Raw genomic sequence first — 24567 nt, forward strand, 5'->3', positions numbered from 1 at the left:
TTTGGTGAGCAGTGTCAGTTCTCTTTCTTGACCAGACAGCAGAAAGATGCAGAGAGGATGAATGACAGCCTCTCACCTCAAATATACTCTTCACCAGCCCTGTGAGTTATGAACACATGTCCTCAATGTATCTTCTGACCTGTAGGTCTGTATTACAATATATAACATATTGAGAAAACCAACTGGCCATAAAGCATTTCTTACCTCGCTTAGTGCTGTGTGTGTTGGTGTAGCTCAGGTTGTGGCAGCACTCCCAGGATAAACTTCCAGATCCTTCACGTTTTTATAGCTGCTTATTTTCTCCAGACTGACTCTATGAGTGGAGAAATAATACCTGCATTATCATTGAACTCCATCTTAAAATTATTGATCTGGTTGATTTTAAAACACAGAGGTAGAAATAAAACATTAAATTTATATGCCAGTTATTTTCAAACTTTTTTTAGGGGGATGGATATTGTATGCTCTGTATTTTATTTTTACATATAGAGGATGTACTCTTAATCAGGATTACATTTGCATGGGTTAAAATAACAGTCCATTTCCTTAGTGTCCTGCTGCCTGACAGACATGGTCAGTTGAAGGTAGGTTAACCAAAGGTAAGTTGTCCTTCAATAAAAAGTAATTCTGAGGGATTTTCATTTTCTTTCAACTTTAATTCTACAAAAGTCAGATTACAGTGGGCCTTATCTGTTTATAATGCTTCTGAGAGATGATGATAGTAACACTATACTTACCATTTTGTGAACAAAACTCCACAACTAGAATAGGATGTGCTCCTTTAGATTAATAATAGTAATTTATTATTAGTTAAAAAAGGTTAAACATGTTTTTAAAGGGTGAATAGAAAGAAATTAAGACATATCTGATTAAGGTACTTATGATACTCATAATTCACATGAAAAGGCTGGCTTTAATTAGCATCCACTTGCACCTTTTGCTTGTTTATGAGAATGTGTATCCTATTTCCTTTGCCTGTAGAATAATCCTGTTCCTTTTGTGCCAGCAATGTGTTCATTATTCTTCACCGCTTTTTACAGTTTGGTTGCTGATGTTGTGGTGTTCAACTCTGCTTTTAATATGGAATCCTTTCTTAAATCCATTGGAAAATTTATGAAGCTGATTCCTGACCACAGACCTAAGGATTTGGAAAGAATAATCAGACCGAAGTGCCAAGTTCTTTATTTTCCAGTCAGGTTTCCTGATGTGAGCAGGTCAGTACATTTTCCACGTCATAAATTGCCTCCAGCCTGTCAAAACTCTGTATTTATGGTGACGTTCTAACTAATCAGCTAAAGCATCGTTAATGAATGAGTTTGATAATATGCAAAACCCCCTAATTGATAAATGTATTTCAATAATCAGAGGCTATTGAGGCGGCCAAGCCTGTCCTCAGTGCCTGTCGTGCAAACTTGCATGGTTCAGGATGAGTGATTTCCACTTCTTTCAGTGATTTCCCACTTGTTTCAGCCTTCCAGGAGCTGCCTGCTCCTCGACGATGAGTTTTTGAGGTTCTTTTGTTAGGGTTGGGATTAAATGTGTGAGATGGTATTTTTTGTTTGGACTTAGATGTTTTTTAGTTTTTATTTATGTTAAAGTGTTATAAACGGTGAGGTTTATAGTATATAATTTTAATAAGTTAAAAATGGAGTTGTATTTTTTCCTTATAAGGCCTTTTAAGGATAAATTGTTTAATTAAAAGTGATACTTAAATTACTTTTATTTTTAGCTTAATAATGAGCTACTTGTGGATTTTAAAATTAAATTATATAATATTGCTTACCTTTATGAAGAAGAAGGTGAAGAAGGATTAGCTTTTGTTTTAAAACTATTTTTAAAATTATATATAAATAAATATATTTAATATGTAATATTTATTATATATTAAATATAGTATATTATATATTGCTAATATAATATAATACTATTATAACATTATAATAGTATTATAATATAGTACTATTATAATAGTATTATAATATTATGCTATTGGAAGGGATAATATTAATATATTTAATATATTTATTATATTAATATTATATGATATATATATATTATTATATTTAAAAATGTTAAATTCTGAGCGTTTACTATGTGTTATTACACATTTTTTTTAAATTACACACTTATAATTTTGGTTTTATTATTCAATTTTGGAAGTTTTCTTTACAGTTTTAGGTTAAATGCAGTGTTTTCTTGGGGACCAGTGTTTGTTAGCAGAGAAAGTCTAAAATCCTCACTAACCAGGGTTCCAACACCTTGGATCTGTGCATATTTGTGCAGGGGAGGTCAGGGAGGAGCCAGAAATGCTGGAGAACAGTGAAAGCGATAAGCCTGCAGCCAGGGAGCTGTTTTATCCCCTCCTTCCTCTCTGAATGTCCTTCCAGGTGGGCAGCAGCATTCCTGTGGCAGGGAGCAGCCCTGCAGATGCTGGCAATTGCTGCAGCAGGAGTTGCTCCTCGCCCCTCCTCGGTTACTCTGAAGGACATTTTTTATTGCCCTCGTTTCGGAGCCCGCCTTGAAATTAGCAGTGGGTTATGTGGCTCAAAGGGAACATTCACAGGATCCTTTTCGCTTTTGATTAAACCTGGCACAATTGTTTTTCCTGTTATAAGGGACTCTCCTCCCATTGAACAGGAACTTTGCTTCAGTGGGACCAGCACTAAATAGAGTGTGATTCTGCAATTTGATTATGCTCTTAAACCCAACACCATGCTGGGTAGGTTTTTTTGATGAAATAAGGATGGGAAGCACTGCAATGACTTCGCAAGAGCCCACCTTTTGATCTGATAATAAGTTCTGGCCACTCTTGAGATCTTTGTCCCTGACCAGCCTGTACTCACTCTAAGGCTAAATATACATGTGTGGTAGTTTGAGGTTGAGAAATTTTTAGTGCAGAAGCTGAGGTCGTGCGCTCGCTGATGTACTCAAACTGCAAGGTTTGAGTTTCAGTGTCTTGGAAAACTTTTTATTCTAAAATACTGATGCCAATCATTTAGAAATCAATGTCTAAAGTTAAGTCTTTAAACATCTGGTTTTGACAAGTGGGTTAAAATGCTCCAGTATTTCTTAGGGACTTGGCTGCCTGGATGGCAGCATAGTTCATTACCTGTATATCTTTGAGGATCTGCTATTCCCTCTTAGAATCCAGAGGGATTCTTTTGAGCCCAGGGAATGTTGTGGGTGCTCAGCATATTTGATGTGGAGCCAGTTCAGAGGCTCTGGGGGTTTTGGCATACCTTAGGAATCATGTGGCCCAGACCTAGTTTTGGAGATGAAGTTATGATAACCCTGTCTCGTGTATTACATCAGCTCTTTTGGACTTGTCAGCCCTGGCAGATGGGGTCAGACAAGATCTGACAAATTAGGCTGAAGTCATCATGCACACAGCGCTCGTTTGTCCAAAGCAGGAGGTGATTAGGTGGGTAAAATCATGAGCCTGCTACCTAAACTGGTACAGCAGGAAGATCTCATATCTCACTGTGTGCTCCTTTAGAGTCCTGCTCTCATGTTAAATCCCATCTCACGGGGCAGGACACCTTTCCCTTTTTATTGTGGTTGCTGCACTTGGGGTTCTATCAGAAATCCCTTTTCAACAGTGATGGGCAATATTAAGATGTTCATAAACAACTGTGTGACAGTAAAACTTTCACAGCAGAGTGATTAGAAACAAAAATTAATGTCAGCTCTATTATATCTAATATATATTTAATTCAGCAGCTAATTCTAAATATCAGATCTAAGGTGTTTAGACAAAGTCCAATATCAAGACAACAGGAAAAAATCTGAGGAAAAGGATGCTTCTGCCTGACTCTGAGGTTCTTTGGGTTTTGACCTTCAGCTGAGCCAAAATTTGCTTTTTCTTTATGTATTTTACATAAAGTTGAATGCACCTGTGGCAATTCAAAGCTGTTTTTAAAATTTGGATTGTACCAGTATAGTGACTGCATGGAGATTGAGGAGAAAAAGGTTAAGAAAAATTGTGGCCAAGCTAAAATTTATAAAGCAAGCTCTTAGCCCAGAGTGTTTTTCAAGTTATTTTCAAATGGTAATTTGCTTTATCCAAACCAAACTCATACAGTGTAAGTAAGTGATTATTTGCATGACTGACAATCATTTCAGTGCCTGCAGTCTTTTTAAAATGCATAATTTTGCTGAGATGTTGGGAAAATACTTAAAAATTCTGAAGGCAAAATAACCAGGGTGGGTGATTTATTTTTTTTATTTTGACCTCTTTAATTTTGCGTGTGAATGTCTCAGTGTGTGTTTTTGTCTGAAACAGAATCTACCTTTGGATTGGGGAGAGAGAGGTGATCTGAGAAATCATCCTCACATGTGTGATGGGGAGCTTTTTAAGATTATTTTAGATTAATATTGCAGTTGTAGGGCAAAATAAAATACATCTGAGCCTTGATCAAAACCGGTGTAATGAAGGATCACGTCACAGGAGTTAATCCTGTAAAATATCTACCTTTTAATGTAATTACTGTAGGTGATGCCCACAAACAGCACAAGCAGCATAGTAAATGATCACTTAAGAGGGGAGGTATAATGATGAAGGATATCCTAGGAAACACTTGTGGATACTCTGAGAGGCATCACTATAATTTGTAGTGTGTATTTAAATATTTCAAATGGGCCTCTAATGGGCTTTTCTACTTCTGAAGGGAAGTTGTTGATGCTTTTTTATAAATAATCTTTTTTATAAGTAAATGTTTGTCATTAAGACCCGTGTTGGTGTTCCCAGAGCAAACCCAGCAGACTGTGGTCCTTATCTGACAATGAGAAGAGATGAAAGGATTTGAGGATTTGACAGAATAAGATATTTACTGACCTAATCCTCCTGTTTTCTGGTTCTGACAGTACTGGCTTCCATATCATATCCTGTGGTGCCAAGGCTGTTCCATGTATACTCACCCCATATGATTTCTGCCTTGAATTCTGCTCTTTGTCCATTCTGGTGAAGTATATGAAGTGGGAATAAATATCAGAGTATTTCTATACAAAAAAACTCTCTGAGTTCAGGCTGTCCCTTCACAGTGCATTGGTATTGCAAGGGATGGAGAGCAGTGGCTGCTCTGCCATGTGTGCTGAGTATCAGACTGGGGGCTCATGGCATAGAGTTAAATACATCGTAATTCACACTTACCTGGCTATTGACTTCATTTCAGTATCTTTTCTACTGTAACATAAATAAAATCCAATTTTTTTTTTCACTGTATGATCAATAGAGTCTATTTTGATATCATCTTTTTTCACTTTTGCTCTGTAAAATGATAGTCAGGGAAGAAATTCCCTTTTGACTGGAGTTATCTTTGGTATTTCTCTACATGCCAGCAGAGCTCTCTGGAAAACTTCTGCTAGGTCTTTATTGGTATTTGGATATCTACTGGACCATTATCCTGGTCTAGAGGAAGGTGTCTCTGCCTGTGGCAGAACTAGATGATCTTTAAGCTCCCTTCCAGCCCAAACCATTCCATGATTCTGTGATTTTATAGGAATTCTCTCATCCCACCTGTGCCCACATTGTCAGTGGCAGTTTGCAAAGGAGGGTCAGATTAGTAGGTACTCCTTGGAATTCATTCCAATGAAAATTTCAGTTTAGATTTTGGTTGTTATTACTATGCCTCTGATTGCAGTATATCTTTATTGTTATCACACTGTGGTACGAAAGGAAGATTTTTTTATAAGCAAGAATGAAGTAAGGTTCCTAAGAGCCCAAAATTCACATTGAACTGAGTTGGAATAATAGAAAAGAAACATGAGAATATGAGGATTACAGCAGAAAATAAAAACTGGGGTTTTTTTTACGTGGAACTTGTATTATCTGCATTGCACATTTTGAAGTAGAATTAAAGATTTTAGACTTGTTTCTTCATTTGCTTTTAAAACTTAGTTAACTTAGTTAACAGGACATAGTCAACCATTTGGGCTTACATATTTTTAGTTATAGTGTTAGAGGGGCAGAATTTACCAATTCAGAGAGTATTTTAGGGCCAGTCAAGGGAGTTCCTGAGTAATGCAGAAGTTTTTAAAAGACACTGGCTGTGTCTTTTGTGCTGCAACACATCTGGAGGAGCCTGTTTTGGGGAAGTAAAAAAATTAAATAAATTAATTGCATCACTTGGATCAGGTTTGCAGGGCTGAACTTAACTGGAAAAATGCAGATGTCAATGAGCAAGGAGAGACTTGAATTCACAGGAGCCCAGAGTTATGCATGGGCACTGGGGACGTGTCTGCATTGCAGGGAAAGCTGCTCAGCAGTGGTGCCCGTGTGAGCTGTAGTGAGCTGTCTTGCATGTGGGAAGCCATAGATAGCTTAGAAGAGCAGTTTTTGGCTAATTAGCCTTCCAGTGAAATAGCTTGGATTAGCTTAGGTGGAGTGCTAATGGCAGTGACTCTGGTACTGGGGGTACCTCCTGCCTTTGGTGGTGGCTCGGGCATCTCCGTGGTGCTCTGTGCCCTCTCCAATGGCACAGCCTCGCTGCCACCACGGTTTATGGGTCATTAGCATAATTAGAAAGTACCAATAGACTGCTCCTACCTTGGGGCTTGCTGCTGAAGAGCTGGGTGATGGAAATTGCTCCCCAGAATGTCTTTCCTCGTCACCTGCCGCAAGCGGGGTTTGAGGATCGGTGTTGGCATGCTGAGAGTCACACAACGAGCACGAGGGATGCTCTCAGGATCTGGGACACAGCCCCTGTCGGGAGGAATGTGCAGTGTGGGCTCAAAAGGGGCATAAAATGGAATTTTTCCATTGTGGAATTGTTGGCAGTGGGGTGATTCTTCCTGCTCCTCTGGGATTAGTGCTAACTCAGGTAGCTGCACCTGCAGTGAGGGCTGGGTGGTTCAGTGAAGGACACCTGCATTTTCAGTGGTGTTTTCTCACATGGTGCTTCCTCCACACACTCATCCTGTGCTGTCCTGGGTGATGTAGGAGTTTCCATTCTCCTTCTGGATCATGGAAGAACTGTTACCCCAGCCTTGTCTTGCAGGCAGAACATGCTGGTTTTATCCTGAACATGTTTATCCCCAGGCCACTCCAGCAGCATCAGAGTGAGAATGCTCTCCTAGAGAAGGGCCTGGCTGAAGAGTCTGCTGGGATGTATTCATTCTGCAAAACTTGCTAAAAAGTAATTTCTTTTTTTATCTATTCATGGACAAAAATAGTTTTCCTGACTCTTTTATCTGTCATATAGGTATTCCTCTAAATGCTATCATAATAACCATTTAGGCTCACAATAGCTCACAAGGATACTTAAGCAGAATTCTCTGTGCAACCCACTTTTTTATTATGTTGGGTACTGCTCATGTTGCATACAACACATTCCCATAAAATTTGCTTTTTGTATTTACAGAGAAATTTCTCTGGAGAGTTAAGGTCTTGTAAAACATTCTTGTTCTACAGCGTGAACGAATTACCATACTCTGGGGAATTAAAAGTGAAGTGTACTGAAGAAAAGAATTTTTTCATTAAAATGCAGTTTATATTGATAAAACAGATTACTAGCATTTGATGAAATGTGAAACTTGGATCTACCCATATCGCTAAATCACCAGTAGGTTTATTTTGGCAAGAAGAATAGTATGTAATGTATATCAGGACCAATCGTTATACAGTACCTGTTAGTTTTGTATTAGATTAAATTGTCTTTCACTAAAGTACTTGGAAAAAGCCCTACTATATCTGTATCTTGAAGTAGCAGAATGTGGTAACCAAGAATATTAGAAAATAAAAGCTGTCGTGTTATCAGTTTTGGCACAGTCATTTATCAATCAGTATTTTAAACATTGACAAGTGGTAATTTAATAGGGAATGACCCTGTTGGCAGGAAGTTCTAATGACAGATGATGCAAACTCATTTATCACTATGGGGCTGTGCTGGCTTCTTACCTTTCTCAGTATCACAGCTCATATTTTCCAAGTCTGGGATGTGAGAAGCCACAAAGGGCAAAACCTGTGGCACTGAGCCTATAACCACTCCCATCTAATCTGATTAACCCCTTAGCTGCAAATTTCTCTGCAGCAGAGCTGGTGAGAGCTACAAGTTCTCATACTGATTTAAATACCACTTGCTTTTTAAGGAGGATTTTCCACAATACTTTCCCATAGGCAGTTTTTCAGAAATACTCAAGTTGTGTCACTTTGAATACACAGTTGAGACGTGCTGGTGCTTGGCTTTCAAAAAACAAACCACATCCTAATAATTAATAGCACATTTCATTAGCAGGCATTAAAAATATTGCATGCAGTGCCCTATACAATGGGCAGCTATTATTATTATTATCATTACTACTCGAGGAGGAAATGGATGCATTCAGAGGTTTAATTGATTCGTGCATATTCATGTGGGAAGTCAGTGGTAGAGTCACGACTGGACTGGATTATTATGCACTTCCATGCATAATAATTTCTCTGCAACTTGGGAAGAGAATAGCCTACCTTGCTGGAATAAATGTGGGCATTTGGAGTTGAAGGATGTCATGGGAGAAGGGATGAAAAAGACACCTTCATCAGCAACTGGTATGGATGGTGCTCCTCAGTCTTCTGGGACTCCATCTGGAATACGCTCGTGCAGCTGTACTTAGTCTGAATTAAAAAAAAAAAATTAGTTTCCACACTAGCAGAAGTTTTAATCTATTTAATATGAATTTATGTTACCTTTTTTAAAGCATTATAAAGACAAGTCCTTGTGGGGTTTTCTTCACCTTCCTACCTCAATTCTCTCTCTGTGTCTTTTCTTCTTTCACAACAGAGTCTTTCTCCTGAATGCTGGGGTTGAGTTAAATATCATTCCCGTTCAGGATGATTGAGACATGAAATATTTTCAGAGTTTACATCAAATTGTTGTCATAACAATCAGTGAAATTTAAATTTAAATTGGTTAAAATTGTCACAGCAGACTTAAAATAAAGCTGTGGGTTTGTTTGGTTGCTTTTTTTTTTCTTTTATTCAAAGTGGAAAAAAGCTGTTGCTTAATGGTAGAATCCTGCAAAGTACTAAATACCCTCATTTTACCTGTACTCAGGGGGAGCTGAGGGCTTGTGGTGGGAATACAGTCTTAACAGGGGTAGAAAAAGGTGGCACAAAACTAACTCTGGGTATTGAGTGGTCTGGCTGTGTCCAGGTCCCTTTCAATCCATAGGAACTTAAATCATTTGCATGTGTGAAAGATGGTTTTTATACACAAGGCTGTCCCTGCTGGATTTTGCATTTCAAAATACTGCCCTTCAACGTTTGAACAATTTCATATTTTTTTATTATGAAATTCATGAATATTGCATGGAAGTGAAGGTGGATTTTTTTTTTTCCTTTAAAGGGATTTCATGCTTACAGGATTGTAACAGAGAGGGAGGCAGTCATGTTGGGCATCTTATTTCTTAGTTGCTACATGAGGCAGTGACAGAACGTTATTGTTTAAATATGCTGGGCACTTGCAATGTAGTATAAAAGAAAACAGGTACTGTGCTAAAAATTTCACAGAAAATCTAAAGAATAGGAAGGGAGATGTGAGTTTGTAGAGATTGTTCACTAAGAATATAAAATGTCAGAAATCAGTTTTGAAAGGATGAAGGAACCTCTGTTCCCAGTTGTAGGGGAGTGGCAGTACCTTTAGAAAAAGCCACATTTCATCTCGAATGCAGCATTAGTTTGGGGAGAAAAAAAGCTAAACCAACCAAAACCCAAACAAACAGCACCTTTTACAAGAGTGGTGAAATAGATTGCCTTGCAAATTGTTATTAAATGTGAGACTGAAACTTTATGTGTGTTGGATCTGCTTCAAGCACTGTTGTGTGCAAGATTGCAGACAACCCATTCCAGTTACAGTCAGAGGTACCATCAGATGGAAGTGTCAGTGGGGAAGATATGAAGATGTTCTTTAGAAATTATAGAGAGTAAGAGAACAAAATTGCAGGATGAAATACATAAAATTACATATTGGAGAGGAAACTTGGAGCATAGCTCTCCAGTCCTATGGAGATGACCATTATGTAATGTGTAAGAACAACTTAATGCAGATGTTTTATTTATACATAACCAAATGGGATGAAGTTAAATTATTTTTAATTTTGCCAAATCACAGATAACTTCTTTGTTGCTCAAGAATTGTTTTAATCTAGTTAGGTTTTTTCCTGTGTTTTTTTGTTTTGTTTTGTTTTGCTTTGGTTTTTTGGTGGTTTTTTTTTTTCTTTTTTGCATTTGCAATTACTTAATATTTTATATTTTGGACATTCCCCCTGCTCAGTTGTGACTCCCAGATGAAATAATCCTCCTCTTCTTCCCTTTAAATAATTCAGATAGCATACATTTAAAAATATGAGAATCCCAACGTAAATGTGCCAGAAGTGCTTTTAAGGTAGGAGGCTGTTCTGCTTTACTGTGGAAAAGATGCATCTCTAAATGGTAATGAGGCTTCATCAGTCCTGGGCTTACAAACACCAACTCACAGGGATGCTTTGTGGAAGAACTGTGGGAAATCCAAGTCCAAGACTGTTTTCCCAGCCTCTTACCTTAGAATGGTTTGGGTTGGAAGGAGCCTGAAAGCTCATCATGTTCTACTCCTGCCATGGGCAGGGACACCTTCCAGTATCCCAGGGTGCTCCAAGCCCTGTCCAGCCTGGCCTTGGGCACTGCCAGGGATCCAGAGGCAGCCACAGCATCTCTGGGCACCCTGTGCCAGAGCCTCACCCCCCTCGCAGGAAGGCATTCCTTCCCAGTATCCCGTATATCCCTGCCCTCTGGCAGTGGGAAGCCATTCTCCCTGTCCTGTCACTCCATGCCCTTGCCCAAAGTCCCTCTCCAGCTCTCTTGGAGTCCCTTTAAGCACTTTAAGGGGCTCTAAATTCTCCCTGGATCCATCCCTTCCCAAGGCTGAACACTCCCAGCTTTTTCAGTTTGTCCATAGCATAGCAGAGGGGCTCCAGCCCTTGAGGCATCTTCATGGCTTCCTTTAGACTTGTGCCAGCAGCTCCAGGTTTTCCTCAAGTATGCAGGAAGAAAAGCTCTTGGGATTAGATTACCTTTTTTAGTAGTGGGACATTTTTTGAGAAATACTTTTCTGCTGCAGAGTGGTTTTGGATATTATAAAACAAGATACCATTATGTTCAGTTCATTTTTTTCAAACAAAGTTACAGGCAGTAACAACAGCCAGGAAGAAGGAATTAGGTATTAAGTTGAATCATCCACTCTGTGGTAAATTTTAGAGTGGATTCCTCATAAAAAGGTGCCATTTTTCTTTAAGTTGACTCCTAAGCAGTGCTCAGGTCAGGCTTGCAGAAAGCTGGACTTCGTCCATCCGTGACCTGCTGTATGTATTTCTTTCCCCCCCACAACACTGGACTCATCATCAGACCACATCCTCTGTATTTTCATTAGTGCCCAACCAGCCATGGGAGTAATGATTCCATAGAATCATGGAAAGCCTTGGGCTGGAAGAGACTTTAGATCATCTCTTAGTGGTGTGTGATGTCTCACCACCAGAACCCTCATCTTTCCCCTTGTGCTTCTTTATCAACTCTTTTTGTCTGGAAGCCACAGGTCTCTTACTGCTGGTTCTGCAGCAGTTGAAGAGCCTCAGATTTAATTTCTCCCAGATGGATTTGGTTTTAGATATGTTCCCCTCTTCATGGCAGAATACTTCATGAATGTTCTGCAACAAGATGACATCTTCAGTTCTATGACTTTGACACTCAAAAAAGCCCCAAGCTATTCATAGCCATGTTCTCCTTTGAACTCTTAAACATTTTCCATCTGCAGCTGATGGTTCTCACAGGTGTTAAATAGAGAAACAGGCAGATCTTCCTTCCCTTGGTCACTTTGATGTGCTAAAGGTGGACCAGTCTTTGTGGCTGTGCAGGTTTTGCACAAATGTGCTGACATTTAGTGTAGCTAAATAGCTGCCCCGTACAATATATATATGTATAATTTTTAAAAAAAGTGTATCTGAATCTCATACACCATAGAAAAGATATTTGAAATGTACAGATTGATTTGTCTGTGTAAAGCACTGAAAAAAAAAAGTATGTTGTTCTGGTCACCCATGCTCAAGAAAGATTAATTTAAACTGTGAAACAGGTGTAGAGAATTGCTGCTAGGATGATTAGGGAATCTGTATTATGAGAGCAGATTAAAAGAGTATGGTTCACTTGTCCTAGCAAAATAAAGGTTGAGAAGGGGATATATGTTAATCTTTATAAATACAGTCAGAGGATAAATGCCATGAAAGAGGAGGAATTATTTAAGTTTCAGGATAATCCTTACAACATCCACTAGGTATAAATTGGTCATTATTAAATGACTGAGACTGGAAGTGGAAAAATGGGTGTGGAGGGTGGTTGCTTGGTTTGATTTTCATTTTCCAGAGACACATTTAGTTGTGAAATGACTGTTGAAACTCTATTGAAATGCAAGTTTGATAAATTCATAGAATGGTTAGTTAAACAGTATGGGAGTAGTGCCAGGGAGCTGCAGATGTTTGTTGTGATGGTATCCCCAAAATGAAGGTGAAAAATGATGGACGATGAGTTGGTCACTTTTTGACTTCAGTCTTGAGACCTGAACTGGTCTATGAAGGAGATCCTGGGTTTTCAGCATCTGTACAAGACACAACAGCCCAGCCTGTTCTGTGTTCTGCACAGTGTTGATCTTGTAGATCATTAATCACGTGTTTCACCAACGAGCAGTGTCCTGCAAGGTACATCCAGCTCGTCTATCCAGCCCCTGACTGTGTTTGGGATGGGCTGAATTTTTATTAGTTGGATTCATAATGACCACTGTGGGAAGGGAAAAGAAGTGAGGGGAATGTTTTTGTCTGACTGTACTGGGTTCATCTGGACATTTTAGTGCCTTTGAAGAAAACCACATCATGACCAGTGCTTTTTGTCCCTCCTCTTCTTTGCCTTTGCAACAAGGGAGTTTTTGAGGCATCACTCTTAGAATCATAAAATCCCGGAATTGTTTGGGTTGAGAGAGGCCTTTAAGACCATCTGGTTCCAACGCCCTGCCATGGGCAGGAACATCTTCCACTAGACCAGGTTGCTCCAAGCCTCACCCAGCCTGGACTGGAACTCTTAATGGGGTGGGATGTCAACAAATTCACAGGTGATGTTGTTTTTTGGAAGCCTGGGCATCCCTCAGAAGATAAGTAGAAGTGGTACCAAAGGGTTGACAACCACAGGGATTTGGGAAAGCATTAGGTGAGATGTGCCTCAGTTAAAACCATTGTCAGGCAAAATGTTTGAGTCTTGTGGCTCTCTAAGCATCCTTCTCTGTTTTGCCTCAGTTTACTTTTGCTCACTGAAGCATTTGGATAAAATTATTCCATTGAGCTCATTGAAGTCAGAATGAGTTTAATTTAACTTTCTTGTTTTGATGAGTCTGTAGGGCTCTTTCACTTTCATCCTTATGTAGAGCAGTTTTAATACTAAAACTGCCTCAATCTGTGCTAGAAGCAAATGGAGGACAGAAAAAAGAGCTTTTTATGCAGTAATTCCTTTCAGTGACTGAAATTTTATCTGTCCGTTCTCAAACTTCATCACACGTCTCTTGGATTCAGAGTTCACTTGTGTTATCTGCCATCTGAGTTTGAATTATCCATCTTGAGTGATGTGACTATATATGGAAAAGAGAGGATTTGACCCTTTTTGTGTGCCTAAACTGTTGTCTTTTCATTGCCAATAAATGGAGGAATCAGCTGACAGGGTTCCTGGTAAAAGAGTCACGATGAAAAATTTTAAAAAAAATTTAGAAATATTAAAAGGTAAAAAAAGTTGGGGTTTTGTTTGTTTGTTTTCTAGTGAGACCTTGTGTGGGATCCATAAAGTTGCCTGATACCAGAACATATTTATGATAGTAAACCATTGTATATCTGGTTCTGGAAGCAGCTGAGCTCTTTTCAGTGGTAACCAGTGCTGGACTTGCCAGCACATCTATACGTTGGCGACTTATTATTCCACGAGCATCACTACATTTGGACTGGCAATAAGTCCTGTTCACTCATTGTGCTGCAGAGGAATGTTTAAAGCTGCAATGTGCATTGGAGTCTGTTTGTTTGCAGCAGCTGATTTGCCTAAGCTTTGATGCGCAGTCACTTTCTGACATTTGTGTATTTCAGCAGTGAACAATGTAAACTCATTTTCTGAGCACTTTGATTACTTGCACATAGCAGTGCCCATGGCATGTGACAGAGAAGAGCACTCTATCCACTAATCAGATAGATATGCTTCAAGCGTATTTACACAAAATAATGAAAACAGCTGTTAGATACCTTTAAACTTGAGTGTGTTTTGTTATTAATCTACTAGCCCGTACACATGACACTATAATTCTTCGCTCACTCAAGTTGCCTTTAATGACACAGTAATAAAACGGAGAGGGATGAAAGTAATGGAATTGTAGAATGTAATGCCTCAATTGTTCTACAGTGTCTTCCTTTTTGCCAAAATAAACCACAATTAGGTCCATATGGTGTTTTGAAGTTTTCAAGCAATGACCCTAATAAAAAGTAATGAATTTCTGACAAAAGAAAGCATGGTGCTCTTTTAAGCAGATATCTTTGCTATTGATCTAGTTATGATTGCAGACTGATATGCTAATAGAAGAAGAAAGGTTCAACGTGCCTGGTACAAGCACTTTCATTTGTGGTTTATTTTATTCTTATGAAATTCAGATTGAAAAGGTAGGAACATGTTGTAATCCATCAGTTATGACTCCCTTTTAAAAGACCTACTATAAAGAAAACAAATGGATTTTCCTTGAGGAAAAAATGGAGAGCATTTGTTAACTTGGAATTCCTAAAGTGAATGCTAACTAGGAGGATGCCTCACAGTGATGAAGATGCTTTGTTTGGGTATATGAAATTTGACTTGAACACTTCAGTGTCTTCAGAGGTCCAAGCTCTGGTATTTACTTTTCTCTCTTTTAACCTTTTTTGAATTGGCATGCTATTCCTGTTCATGTAGAAAATCAAAGTACCCACAGAGCAGTTGTTGGGGAAGTGGAGATAGTCAAACACAATGACTCGGGAGGATGTGCAGCTCATCCTCCTGCATGGCTGTGGGCAAACAATAAACAAGTTTGGTGTGTCAGCATTATTCCAGTGCAGTAATAGGGGTGCCTGAGGTTGGGGAAATGCAGTTGTAATAAAGAGAGGGGGAAGCTTTTGGAAGCAGATATGAGGAGAAGGAGAAAATAAGTGGCTGATTTGATGAACCTTCTCTGCTGGAGGTTGTTGAATGAGTGTTTGTCCCACATACACGCAGTCCTGAGTTCCTCAGTTGAAAAGCATCTGCTGGATAATGTGTTATTGGCATTATTTCACTTCAAGAAGAGTAGCCGAGGCCTGTAGTCTTGCAATGTGAAACTGTTCAGAACATCCTTCCAAGCCAATCTACCTTGTCTGACATTTATCACCACCAGAAACTGTCTTGGAGTGGCTCCTCCATGGCAAATTAGGAGTCCAGTTATTTAATGGGCTGATTTCTCTGTTTCGTATTCTCTGTCTATTGAGCTGCCTTTCAGATTTCTCATTCCAGTCCTGACTGAACCTTTGGAAAAGAGATTAATTTTGGCCTCAACAACCTGTGTCATTTTTGATTCATGTTTTGCCACCTTCTACATTGGTAATTTCTCCATCTCTTTATATATCACATAGGTGTGGGTGGTTACTTTGCTAAGTTTAATAGGAAAGAATCATGTTCATGGGTAGGACTCCTCAAGGTATCTTACTTTTATAAGCAGGGGGAGTTCATGGAATCACAGAATGGTTTGGGTTGAAAGGCACTTAAAAGATCATCTCATTTCATCCCCCCTACCATGGGCAGGAGGGACACCTGCCTCTGGACCAGGTTGCTCAATTGCTATTTATTCCACCACTTTTCTTTCTGAAAATACTCTGGTTTAATATCTTACATTCTTATGCTGGCTTTCTTGAGATGTGAATGATTAATTTGCTTAATTGCAGTTATGTTTAGTAGCATTTGACTGGTGCTTAGGAACTGGGACTTGCCTTCTGGAGGAGGATGTGTCCTGCAGGAGAAATAATCTCACTTCAGATTGTAAAATCTGGATTATTTATGTAACCTTGAATTCTAGTAATAGGAACACAAAACTGAAAATCTTCACCTACCTTCCTGTAATTAAAATATTTTTTAATTATATTTTTTCTCAATTTTTTATTTTAAAAGCTTTAAAAAAAGTTCTTGTGATGTGAAATAGATTTTAGTGTGGCTTTAAGTGATAATAAAAAAATTCATTGAGTTTGTTAGCCTAGGAAGTGTTTAAAATGTGCCAGTTTCCATAGCCATTTGTAGATGAGAACTGGTGGAATTTTCACCCCCACTCAGCAAGTTCTCCAGTGAAGCTGGATAGAAGCAAATAAACTTCTCCCCCTATATCATAAAGAATAACAAACATGTTGAAATATTCTTAATATTGGAAAAGGCTCAGAAAAGTGTGTGAACCTTCAAATGCTTAACTTAAGCATCTGATACTTAAATGATGAAGTCCTTTATTCATTAAAATATAAGGATCTACTTCTGCAGGATTGTCCTCCCATGAGAAATCCAAATGCTATCAGGTGACTTTTTCTGGCTTATTTTTTATTCAACTCAGTTGAAATTATTTGAGATTCTGAAGTATGTAAAAGGTCTTGGAATACCTGCAAAGTCTTCTATAAACTTGAGAAATTTGAAGTTTTTACTGTCTATGGTATCCAAGTTTTGTCCATTAATATGTAATAGCAATCACTCTGATCCTGCTGATTGTGTTTTTATTTACTGGGTAAAAGTGCCCAAAATATTCTCAGTCCTGTATTATTTGTGCTTTCACTTGCATTATGATAATACAGGTACATCTTGGTACTTTCCAACATGTGAAAATAATGCAGCCAGTATTTTAGAAGCATTTATTAGCAAAAAAATAATAACCCATGGTTTCTGATGTTTAATATAAGTGTGCCTGAGCACATATGGACAGTTCTGTGGGTGACTGGCTGCAGTCATGTAGATTTTGTCAGTCTGCCTGTGTGTTTGCAAGACCAGCTCCTTAATGAACAGTCATTTTTATTGCACAGCTCTTAGTTGTAGGCCAAAATATTGTATTATAGAACTCATGTAAAATTTTCAGTCCTTCATGCAAATCCCAAATGTTTCCTGCTTTTTGACTTGCTTATAAATAATTTTTTTTAGAGGTGTACCATGACTTTTTATTTAATTTCTTCTTGTATTTTTGATGCATTCAAGCTCCTATAAGACCAATGTCCATTACTGTGTGATGCTCTGAGATGGTGATTTGTAGCAGTAGATTGTGGGGACAAGTTTAAGGAAACATTTCTTGTGCTGTGTGTTTGGAAACACAAGCTGGTTTTAGAGGTTACGTTCAGGGACTAGTACGGCAGCATTTGGGTAAATTGGGATATAAACAAACATCTGTTGCAGGAATGCAGAAATGACATCATAAAGAATGTATGCAAAAACTTAATTGAAAAAGAATGATGCAGAATTGCAGCATGACTTAAAGTCTGAATTGATTTTTGCCTTCAGAGTGAAAGTGGGATTTCTGTGCAACATTCCAATACTATAAAGTATTTAAAATGTAATGTCCTATTAACGTCCCTAAAATGTAGACTCTGGGTCACTCAATAAGAATAGTAGTTACAGTAATACAGTATATGTAATATGCAATTATCTTGACAATAGTTTTATTTTTTCAACAATTTTGTCATAAAAGAGCAGTAAGATACAATGAATTTGATTCATTTTGTGTGTGTGAATCATTTAATAGGCCATTACATCTACTATATTAGACTCCATTCTCCTTTCAGAGCTTTTCATTATAAGTCTGTCTTTAATGGAAAGAAGTTTAACCTTCCCTCCCAGATAGATTGAACCCCATAACAGTGTAAACATTCTCATTATAAAATAAAATCCCCTTCCCCAAGGGCAGCACTATAATTATGTTGCAGAGTGTTGTACAAATGTTTCTCTTAAAAAATGTTGCCTCATTCTTGTCCTCAAGTTTTTTATCATTTTCATTTATGAAGGGAATCAATAACGCTTTAAAATCATAATTTAATAAAATAAATATGATCTGATTATTTTTTAATTTTTTTAAGTTATTTTAATCAAGTTTGAGAAGAAGTCATCAGTAAAATTGCTGTTGATTTATAAATAGGATAATTAGAGGCTTTTCTCCTAAGTACTGTTCACTGGCATTGTGGCTGTTTTTATTGCCTAGTCAAACCTCTTCATTCAATTTTAAAATTGCCTTTTGAATGAACTGTGCTATGAGCTTGCCAAATAGTGTCACCATTAATACCTTACCTCTTCTATTTCATTGTCCAGTCTGTAAATGCACAATAAATTGTTTGATAAGGAGGTCAATGAGGTTGTAGTAGTTTTTAAGTGAATTACGGCTGAACGTTTCAGATTATGTCACACTCTTATTGTAGCACTGGGTGTAAAAGGTGGTGATGCACTGTGTGGGAGATCATTTGGTGGTGTTGCTCCAGGACTAGACACAAATCAAGGAGAGCACATTCTCCACTGCTCCCTATGTAGAGAATAGATTTAAAAAACACACCTTATTTATCCGATTTACAGTTGGGTAGCATGTCCCTTAGTCCAATTGAGTCTTAGTAGCAGGTGCACAACACAAGGATGGGTGAGGACAAAGATGTTTGCAGGCAGGAGACTCTTTCACTGCTTTGGTTATTGAAAAGCTGCTGCAACATTCCTGGGAAGTTCTAAAGCATCTCTAACCAGCATTTTCGATGTTTATATCTCATATCTCATCAAGAATTTTATGGTAATTGGTTTTTTTTGGGGTATATTAGGAGTGGCTGATGGAGCTGCTGGAGGAAAGGAGGCTCAGGGGAGACTTAATCACCCTCTACAACTCCCTGACAGGAGGGTGAAGCCAGGCAGGGGTCAGGCTCTTCCCTCAGGTAATAAGTGACAGGATGAGAGGGAACAGAATCAAGTTGCAACAGGAAAGATTTAGATTGGATATTAGGGAAAAATTCTTCACCAAAAGGGCTGTCTGGCTCTGGCATTGGCTGCCCAGGGTAGTGGTGGAGTCCTCATCCCTGGAGGGATTTAAAAGCCATGTGAGGATTTGGCATTGCTGGGAGAATGGTTGGACTCGATGATCACAGAGGGCTTTTCCGACCTAAATGAGTCAGTGATTCCATGATTCTGTAACTGATTCTGGAGAATTGTGCCAGATTGGTGTCACCATTCCAGCAGTTCCTGTACAGATGCATCACCCTCACCCAAGCCTGCAGTGCCTCAGGAGCTGCTCTGTGCCCAGGCTGGGACTCCCACCCAGGCACGTCTCTCCCGCAGCGCGCGAGCGGTTCTGAAATAGAAACGTAAAAGGCAAAAGTAAGAAACTTTGTGCTTGTTGAGTCTAAAAGAAAGTCTGTTTGTGTGTGTCTCTCCCTTTGTAACAGAAGGAATGTTTCTTATGTTTCTGTCTTCAGACAGTTGGCACACATTTCATCTCAGCAGCTGCTTTCTCTTAAAGTGCAGTAGAGTGTAGGACTGTAGTGACACTAGCATTAATACTTCACATTCTGCTATCATATGCTGTCACTGTGAAATATGGATCTAGGTTACATGTGTTTGCAGACTTTGTACTGCTGAATTATGAAAGCTGACTCCGTTGGAGGATTGTGTTGTATTCAGAGACTGTGAACTGAACAATAAAGAATGCAGGCAGAGACTTGCAGTCATAAGCAGTATCCTCCTTTTTGGCCTAATTGAGACAATAGCTTTAAAATGCAGAATTGCCAAATAAAACTTTGCTGTTGACTTTGGTAAATATATTTAGCAGGCATTTAAATACGTCTCTTGTGGGCACCTTTTAGTTGTTATCCTCAACCTTGTTTAAATATTATTTTTAAATCCTGGTCTTCTGAACGGGGTGAATTACTGCAGATGAATAAAGTGGGTTGCAAGAAGTACTACTGCTGCATGCCAGAAGAAATTATTGGGAACAATTAGTTATTTTAGTTATTAAGACTTAGTGTGTACCCATAAAAACAACTCTGCAATTCTTTTTATATGTCTGGATGGCTATATGAGAGGTGAGGAGCTGCACTTTATTTATTTCTAAATGTATAAAGGTAATACAGATGTAAATATGTGTTAAAATGTCAGGAATCAGTGCACATGGGAACATGGGGGTACTGGTCTGACCCTGCTGAAGTCTCCTGAGGCTAGGCAATAACTAAAGGGTGAGCAAAGCTGCTGGAAAGGAAAATATTGGAAATATTTTTAAATGAAAATTCAGCATAAGGAGATAACCTGGGAATCTGCCGGCAGATCTCAATACAGACCCATGTACATAATTACTGGAAGTGTTAATCAGTGTGTTGCTTAAATTTAGATTTCTTTGGTGCCTGAAGATCTGCCAGTAAATGATTTTATTTCTGAAAATCAGGAGTCCATAATTTCAGTGATAATGTCACTAATATGACTATACACTGACAATTAAACTTGAAGTTGATTTTCCTTCTACAACGACTGACAGTCAGGAGTTAAACCCAGGTGCAGAAATCTGGTATTCAGTGTTAACACTCTAAATTTATTTTCAGTTTTTACCTTTGAATATCAGCGTGTACAGAAGGATGGAGTGAACAAACTATATATATATGTATGTATATATGTATATGTAGCATTAGGATACGTTGCTGATAAATGGTCTTTGAACCTCCTCTTGAGGAACTTCCAGTGTCAAACCACAATGAGCCCTTTCCCCATGAATGGTGTAGTGCTCAGAATAATGTTAGAATGGCTTTGGACAGTGTGGGGAAAAAAAAAAAAGTTTGATCTCCCTGAACTTGCCTGTGTATTTTAGTGTTTTGCATGTGTGGGGTTTCTGTCATCTGCCCACGGAATGTGATGTGAAGTGGTTGCTGTCACAGCTCTTCCCGTGTTAGTTTTGATGTTCTTTTGTATCTGATTCTTAAGTGGAAAGGTGGGGTTATATCCTCTCTCAGCAGTGCTGTTCCTGTGCTTCCCATAACAACCTTTCTATTGTCCCCTCATCCCCTGGCTTTTAAATTGCACCCAGGTTCATGTGAAGTTTAAATGTGCTCGCCAAGGATTGTCCCAGCCTCAAAACCATGCACTTCTCATTCTGTGTTCTAACAGGGCATTGTTCAGCTGGTTGGAAAGAGGTGAAACACATAAACAATTCTAACAGCAGAATTTAACCTATTAATGAGACAGGCTGGAGGTAACATCTCAGTGCTCTCTCAGAGCCCCAGCTATGTTCATAATAAATCATGAAGGTTTTTAAGTGCTCACTCATTTTTGGGGCAGTAGGCAGCTGCATCATCAGTCTTCTGTTCTTTGCCTGTCTTCTCATACCCATTGAGGGTTTCTTATTCTGTAGGAACTTTGCTGTGCTGAGGTTTATTTCTTAATATAGGGGAAATAATTTTTCAATCATCTACATCTATTTTCCTGTCAATGTGAAGATAATGTTCTTAACCTGACAGATCTGTGGCTTTTTCTCGTTCAGAAGAATGAGGATAATATGTTGATGTTCTCATAAACAAGACTGTTTTGTAGTTCATTGCTTTTATTCATCTTTATAAAATATTCTTGTATTTGTCAAAATATTTCTGTGGCATGTGACAGAAGAAACATCAGTAGAAACAGGATGAAAAGCATAATTTTTCTGAAGGTTTTGGTGTCTATTTGTAGAATATTGAGCAAATCTACTATTAAATGTATAGTAAACTCCCCTGGGGTGGATTATTGCACTGGTTAGAAGGCAGAGTTGATGTATTCCACCTCTAATTGATATGGTCTCATAGTAAAATTGCACAGCTTTTAGAATAATAGTCATGGCAGCTTTTACCAGCAAAATAGAATTGTCAGTTTTCTGTGGGATGATGGTGCAACAATTATGCCTTGGTTATGCCTGTGAGGGGGGATGGCCTTAAGATGGAGAGGTAGATTTAGATTAGATATTGGGAAGGTATTCTAAGGGTGGAGTGAGCTGAGCTTTAATGTCCCTTCCCACCCAGGCCATTCAATGATCCGAAGTTACATTATTTATCAGGACTTTTCAGCAGGGAGCAGTTCCTTTAGTTCAATACACTTAAATTGTGTAATGCTATGCATTTTGTAGTATTACTTGGAGAAACCATAAAAGCACTGTGACATCTCTGGCATCTACCTCCTGGTCAGCTGTTCCTCTACCAGAGTTTGTGTGGTGACCTCACTTTAGTCACCACCTTTACAACAAGGCAGCAGTGAGGATGCAGAGATGCTGCAGGTCATGCAGAATTCTTTTGGCTGAGGGAGGGGATAAATGAGAAAGTGAGTGAAATTGAAGGCTCTGGGACTGTGGATGTCATGGGGATGTGTCCCCAGAGCTGCCTACATGCTGCCACTATTAATGGTAGCACGTGCTACAAATGCAGCGTGAGGCAGCAATGTAAAGCTCAGACGTAGGAAGTAAGAACTTGCCTTGGGATGGAACCAGCAGAGCTGTTTGAATGTTCCTGTGGAAAGAGGTGGTTGTGGGTTTTTCTACCTTTGAGATACTCTGGCAGATTTACACTGCTGCTGTCTGCTTTCCAAAGTCCCTGACCCCTCCCAGAGTGCTGGACTTCTGACTGGGAGGTGCTGGTCTTCATCAAGCCACATAAATGTGAAGATCCTTAGTGCCTTCAATCATCAGAAATACCCTCAGAGCTAATCTAGAATGCAGTTTTTCAGAGATTACTGTGTAATGCCCCAGAGACGTGATGAGCGGAGTTCTCAAGCCCCAGAGGACTGAGCTATGAAACCACATTTCTAAATAGCTCACAAGCATTTGTCATCAGCTGGTTTCCTACAAAGGATTGAGCAGAAGTCCTTTCCACGTGTGTGCTCATGCATGCCTGTGTGTGCACACACTCTTGAGCTTGTAGGAGCCCAGTGTGCTCAGTTTATTTACTAACCATCAAGATTTCACATTTCAAGTGGGACCTCTTTCTGGGGCAGTCAGTCTAAGCCACTGACTGAATTTTTGAGACAGTCTGATAGTTTAGTTTTTCCTTTCCCCCCCTTTGTTAGAGGCTCATGTTCATGGGAGAAATTACTCAAATGCATGGACTGTTGAGATAGTTCAAAATAATTGAGCCATAGTGTCTGAGACAATACCAAAGTTGATTATTTAGGCAGGTTTATCAGCAAAGTGGTTAAAAAGAAGGGAATCTCTCTGTTATTCCCTTAATTCCTCTCTTGCATCAATTCACAAGGCAGCAGCACCTGTATTTTGTGCCTTTCGTAGGAGCCCTGAATTTCTGTTCAAATCCCAACCACACAGAGACATTTGTCAACTCATGTTGGTGCTCCTAGACCAGGACCCTGCTCAGGTCAGTCTCAGAAACGCAGTCATGTTCTTCAAATAAAGGTTTGTGTTATGGGCACTGCTGTGTCCAGCAGACACTTATTTTTTAAAGTTTTTAAAATACTGCCAGAAAATGGGGCATTTATAATGCAGGCCTAAAGGCCATTTCCAGCACGACTGGAGTGAGTCCATTAAGCACATGAAAGTGTTTTAACACTTTTAACACTGTTATGACATGAATTCCTTGATCCTGAAAAATAAGCATCTGATTCTGACAGAGACTCCATTTTATTGATGAAGCCAAATTGCCAAGTAGATGCAGCATTTGTGAGTTGCCTTAGTTGGGTAGAAAGCGTGCCATAAATATTGTAACCAAAATAACCATATATACTGAGCCTAATACAGAGATTTTTTTTATTTTTTATACAGCTCAGAGATCTTTGTTTTCTCACAACTGTGATCTGTTCCCTGGGTGGTATTTGGGTGCAGAAAACACAGAGATTGTTTCTGAATGGTTTCTTGGGGCAGCCGTGGTTTGTGCACCAGATTTTCATCTGACCTAAAGATTTGCAGCTCCCTGTAAGCCAGTAGTAGCAATTTATATCATCTGAGAATCTGATTTCTTCTTCCAGCCAGGAAACACTATCCATAGACTGAAAAAATGGCAAATTCCTTCCTCAGTTTTTCCAGTGCCATGTTGTTGGTGTCATCAATATCATAGGAATAATCAAGGACAATTTTTTGCCCTCTGTAATTTAAAATAAAAGCTGGTGAATGACAGGCATGCAGGATAGTTTCAGAAGTAATGTTGAAACTTAACTTTGGTGAATGGCAAGTAGGACAAATGTGCAGTTATTATCTAGTTAATTAAATAGTTCATAAGAGTCAAAGTGTTTTAAATACATCATGAAATACAGGAGGTCAGAAACTTAAGAAACCTAGTAATTTAAATCAGTATTGAATAATAGGTAAATGAGGGTCCTCTTTTAAGACAGTCAAAAAATCCTCTTTACAGGAGAATTCTCAAATGTGAGAGGAGACTTGAAAAAGAGCCAGCAGAAAAAAAAAGTGATTCTTTTTTTCTTTTTTTTCACACAAGGTCTGTGATTTCTGTTGCCCTGCGATGCATAAAGAAAACTTGGAGAAAAGTTTTTTTTGTTTTATGATACTCGTTTCTTTTTCATATTTTCACTGCTTTTTTTAATCTCGAGGA

General features: G+C 38.7%; 1 protein-coding gene across 8 annotated transcripts in view; it reads left to right on the plus strand.

The window, feature by feature from the left end:
- Positions 1-24567, plus strand: part of GTDC1 (glycosyltransferase like domain containing 1) — a 186520-nt gene that overhangs the window by 85415 nt on the left and 76538 nt on the right. For all 8 annotated transcript variants that reach the window (XM_050976900.1, XM_050976904.1, XM_050976905.1 and 5 more), the window contains one exon: positions 1041-1214. In XM_050976900.1, coding sequence (XP_050832857.1) covers positions 1041-1214 — 174 coding nt within the window. The remainder of the gene's footprint in view (positions 1-1040; positions 1215-24567) is intronic.

Source organism: Serinus canaria, chromosome 7, assembly GCF_022539315.1.
Source record: "Serinus canaria isolate serCan28SL12 chromosome 7, serCan2020, whole genome shotgun sequence".
Taxonomy (NCBI): Eukaryota; Metazoa; Chordata; class Aves; order Passeriformes; family Fringillidae; genus Serinus; species Serinus canaria.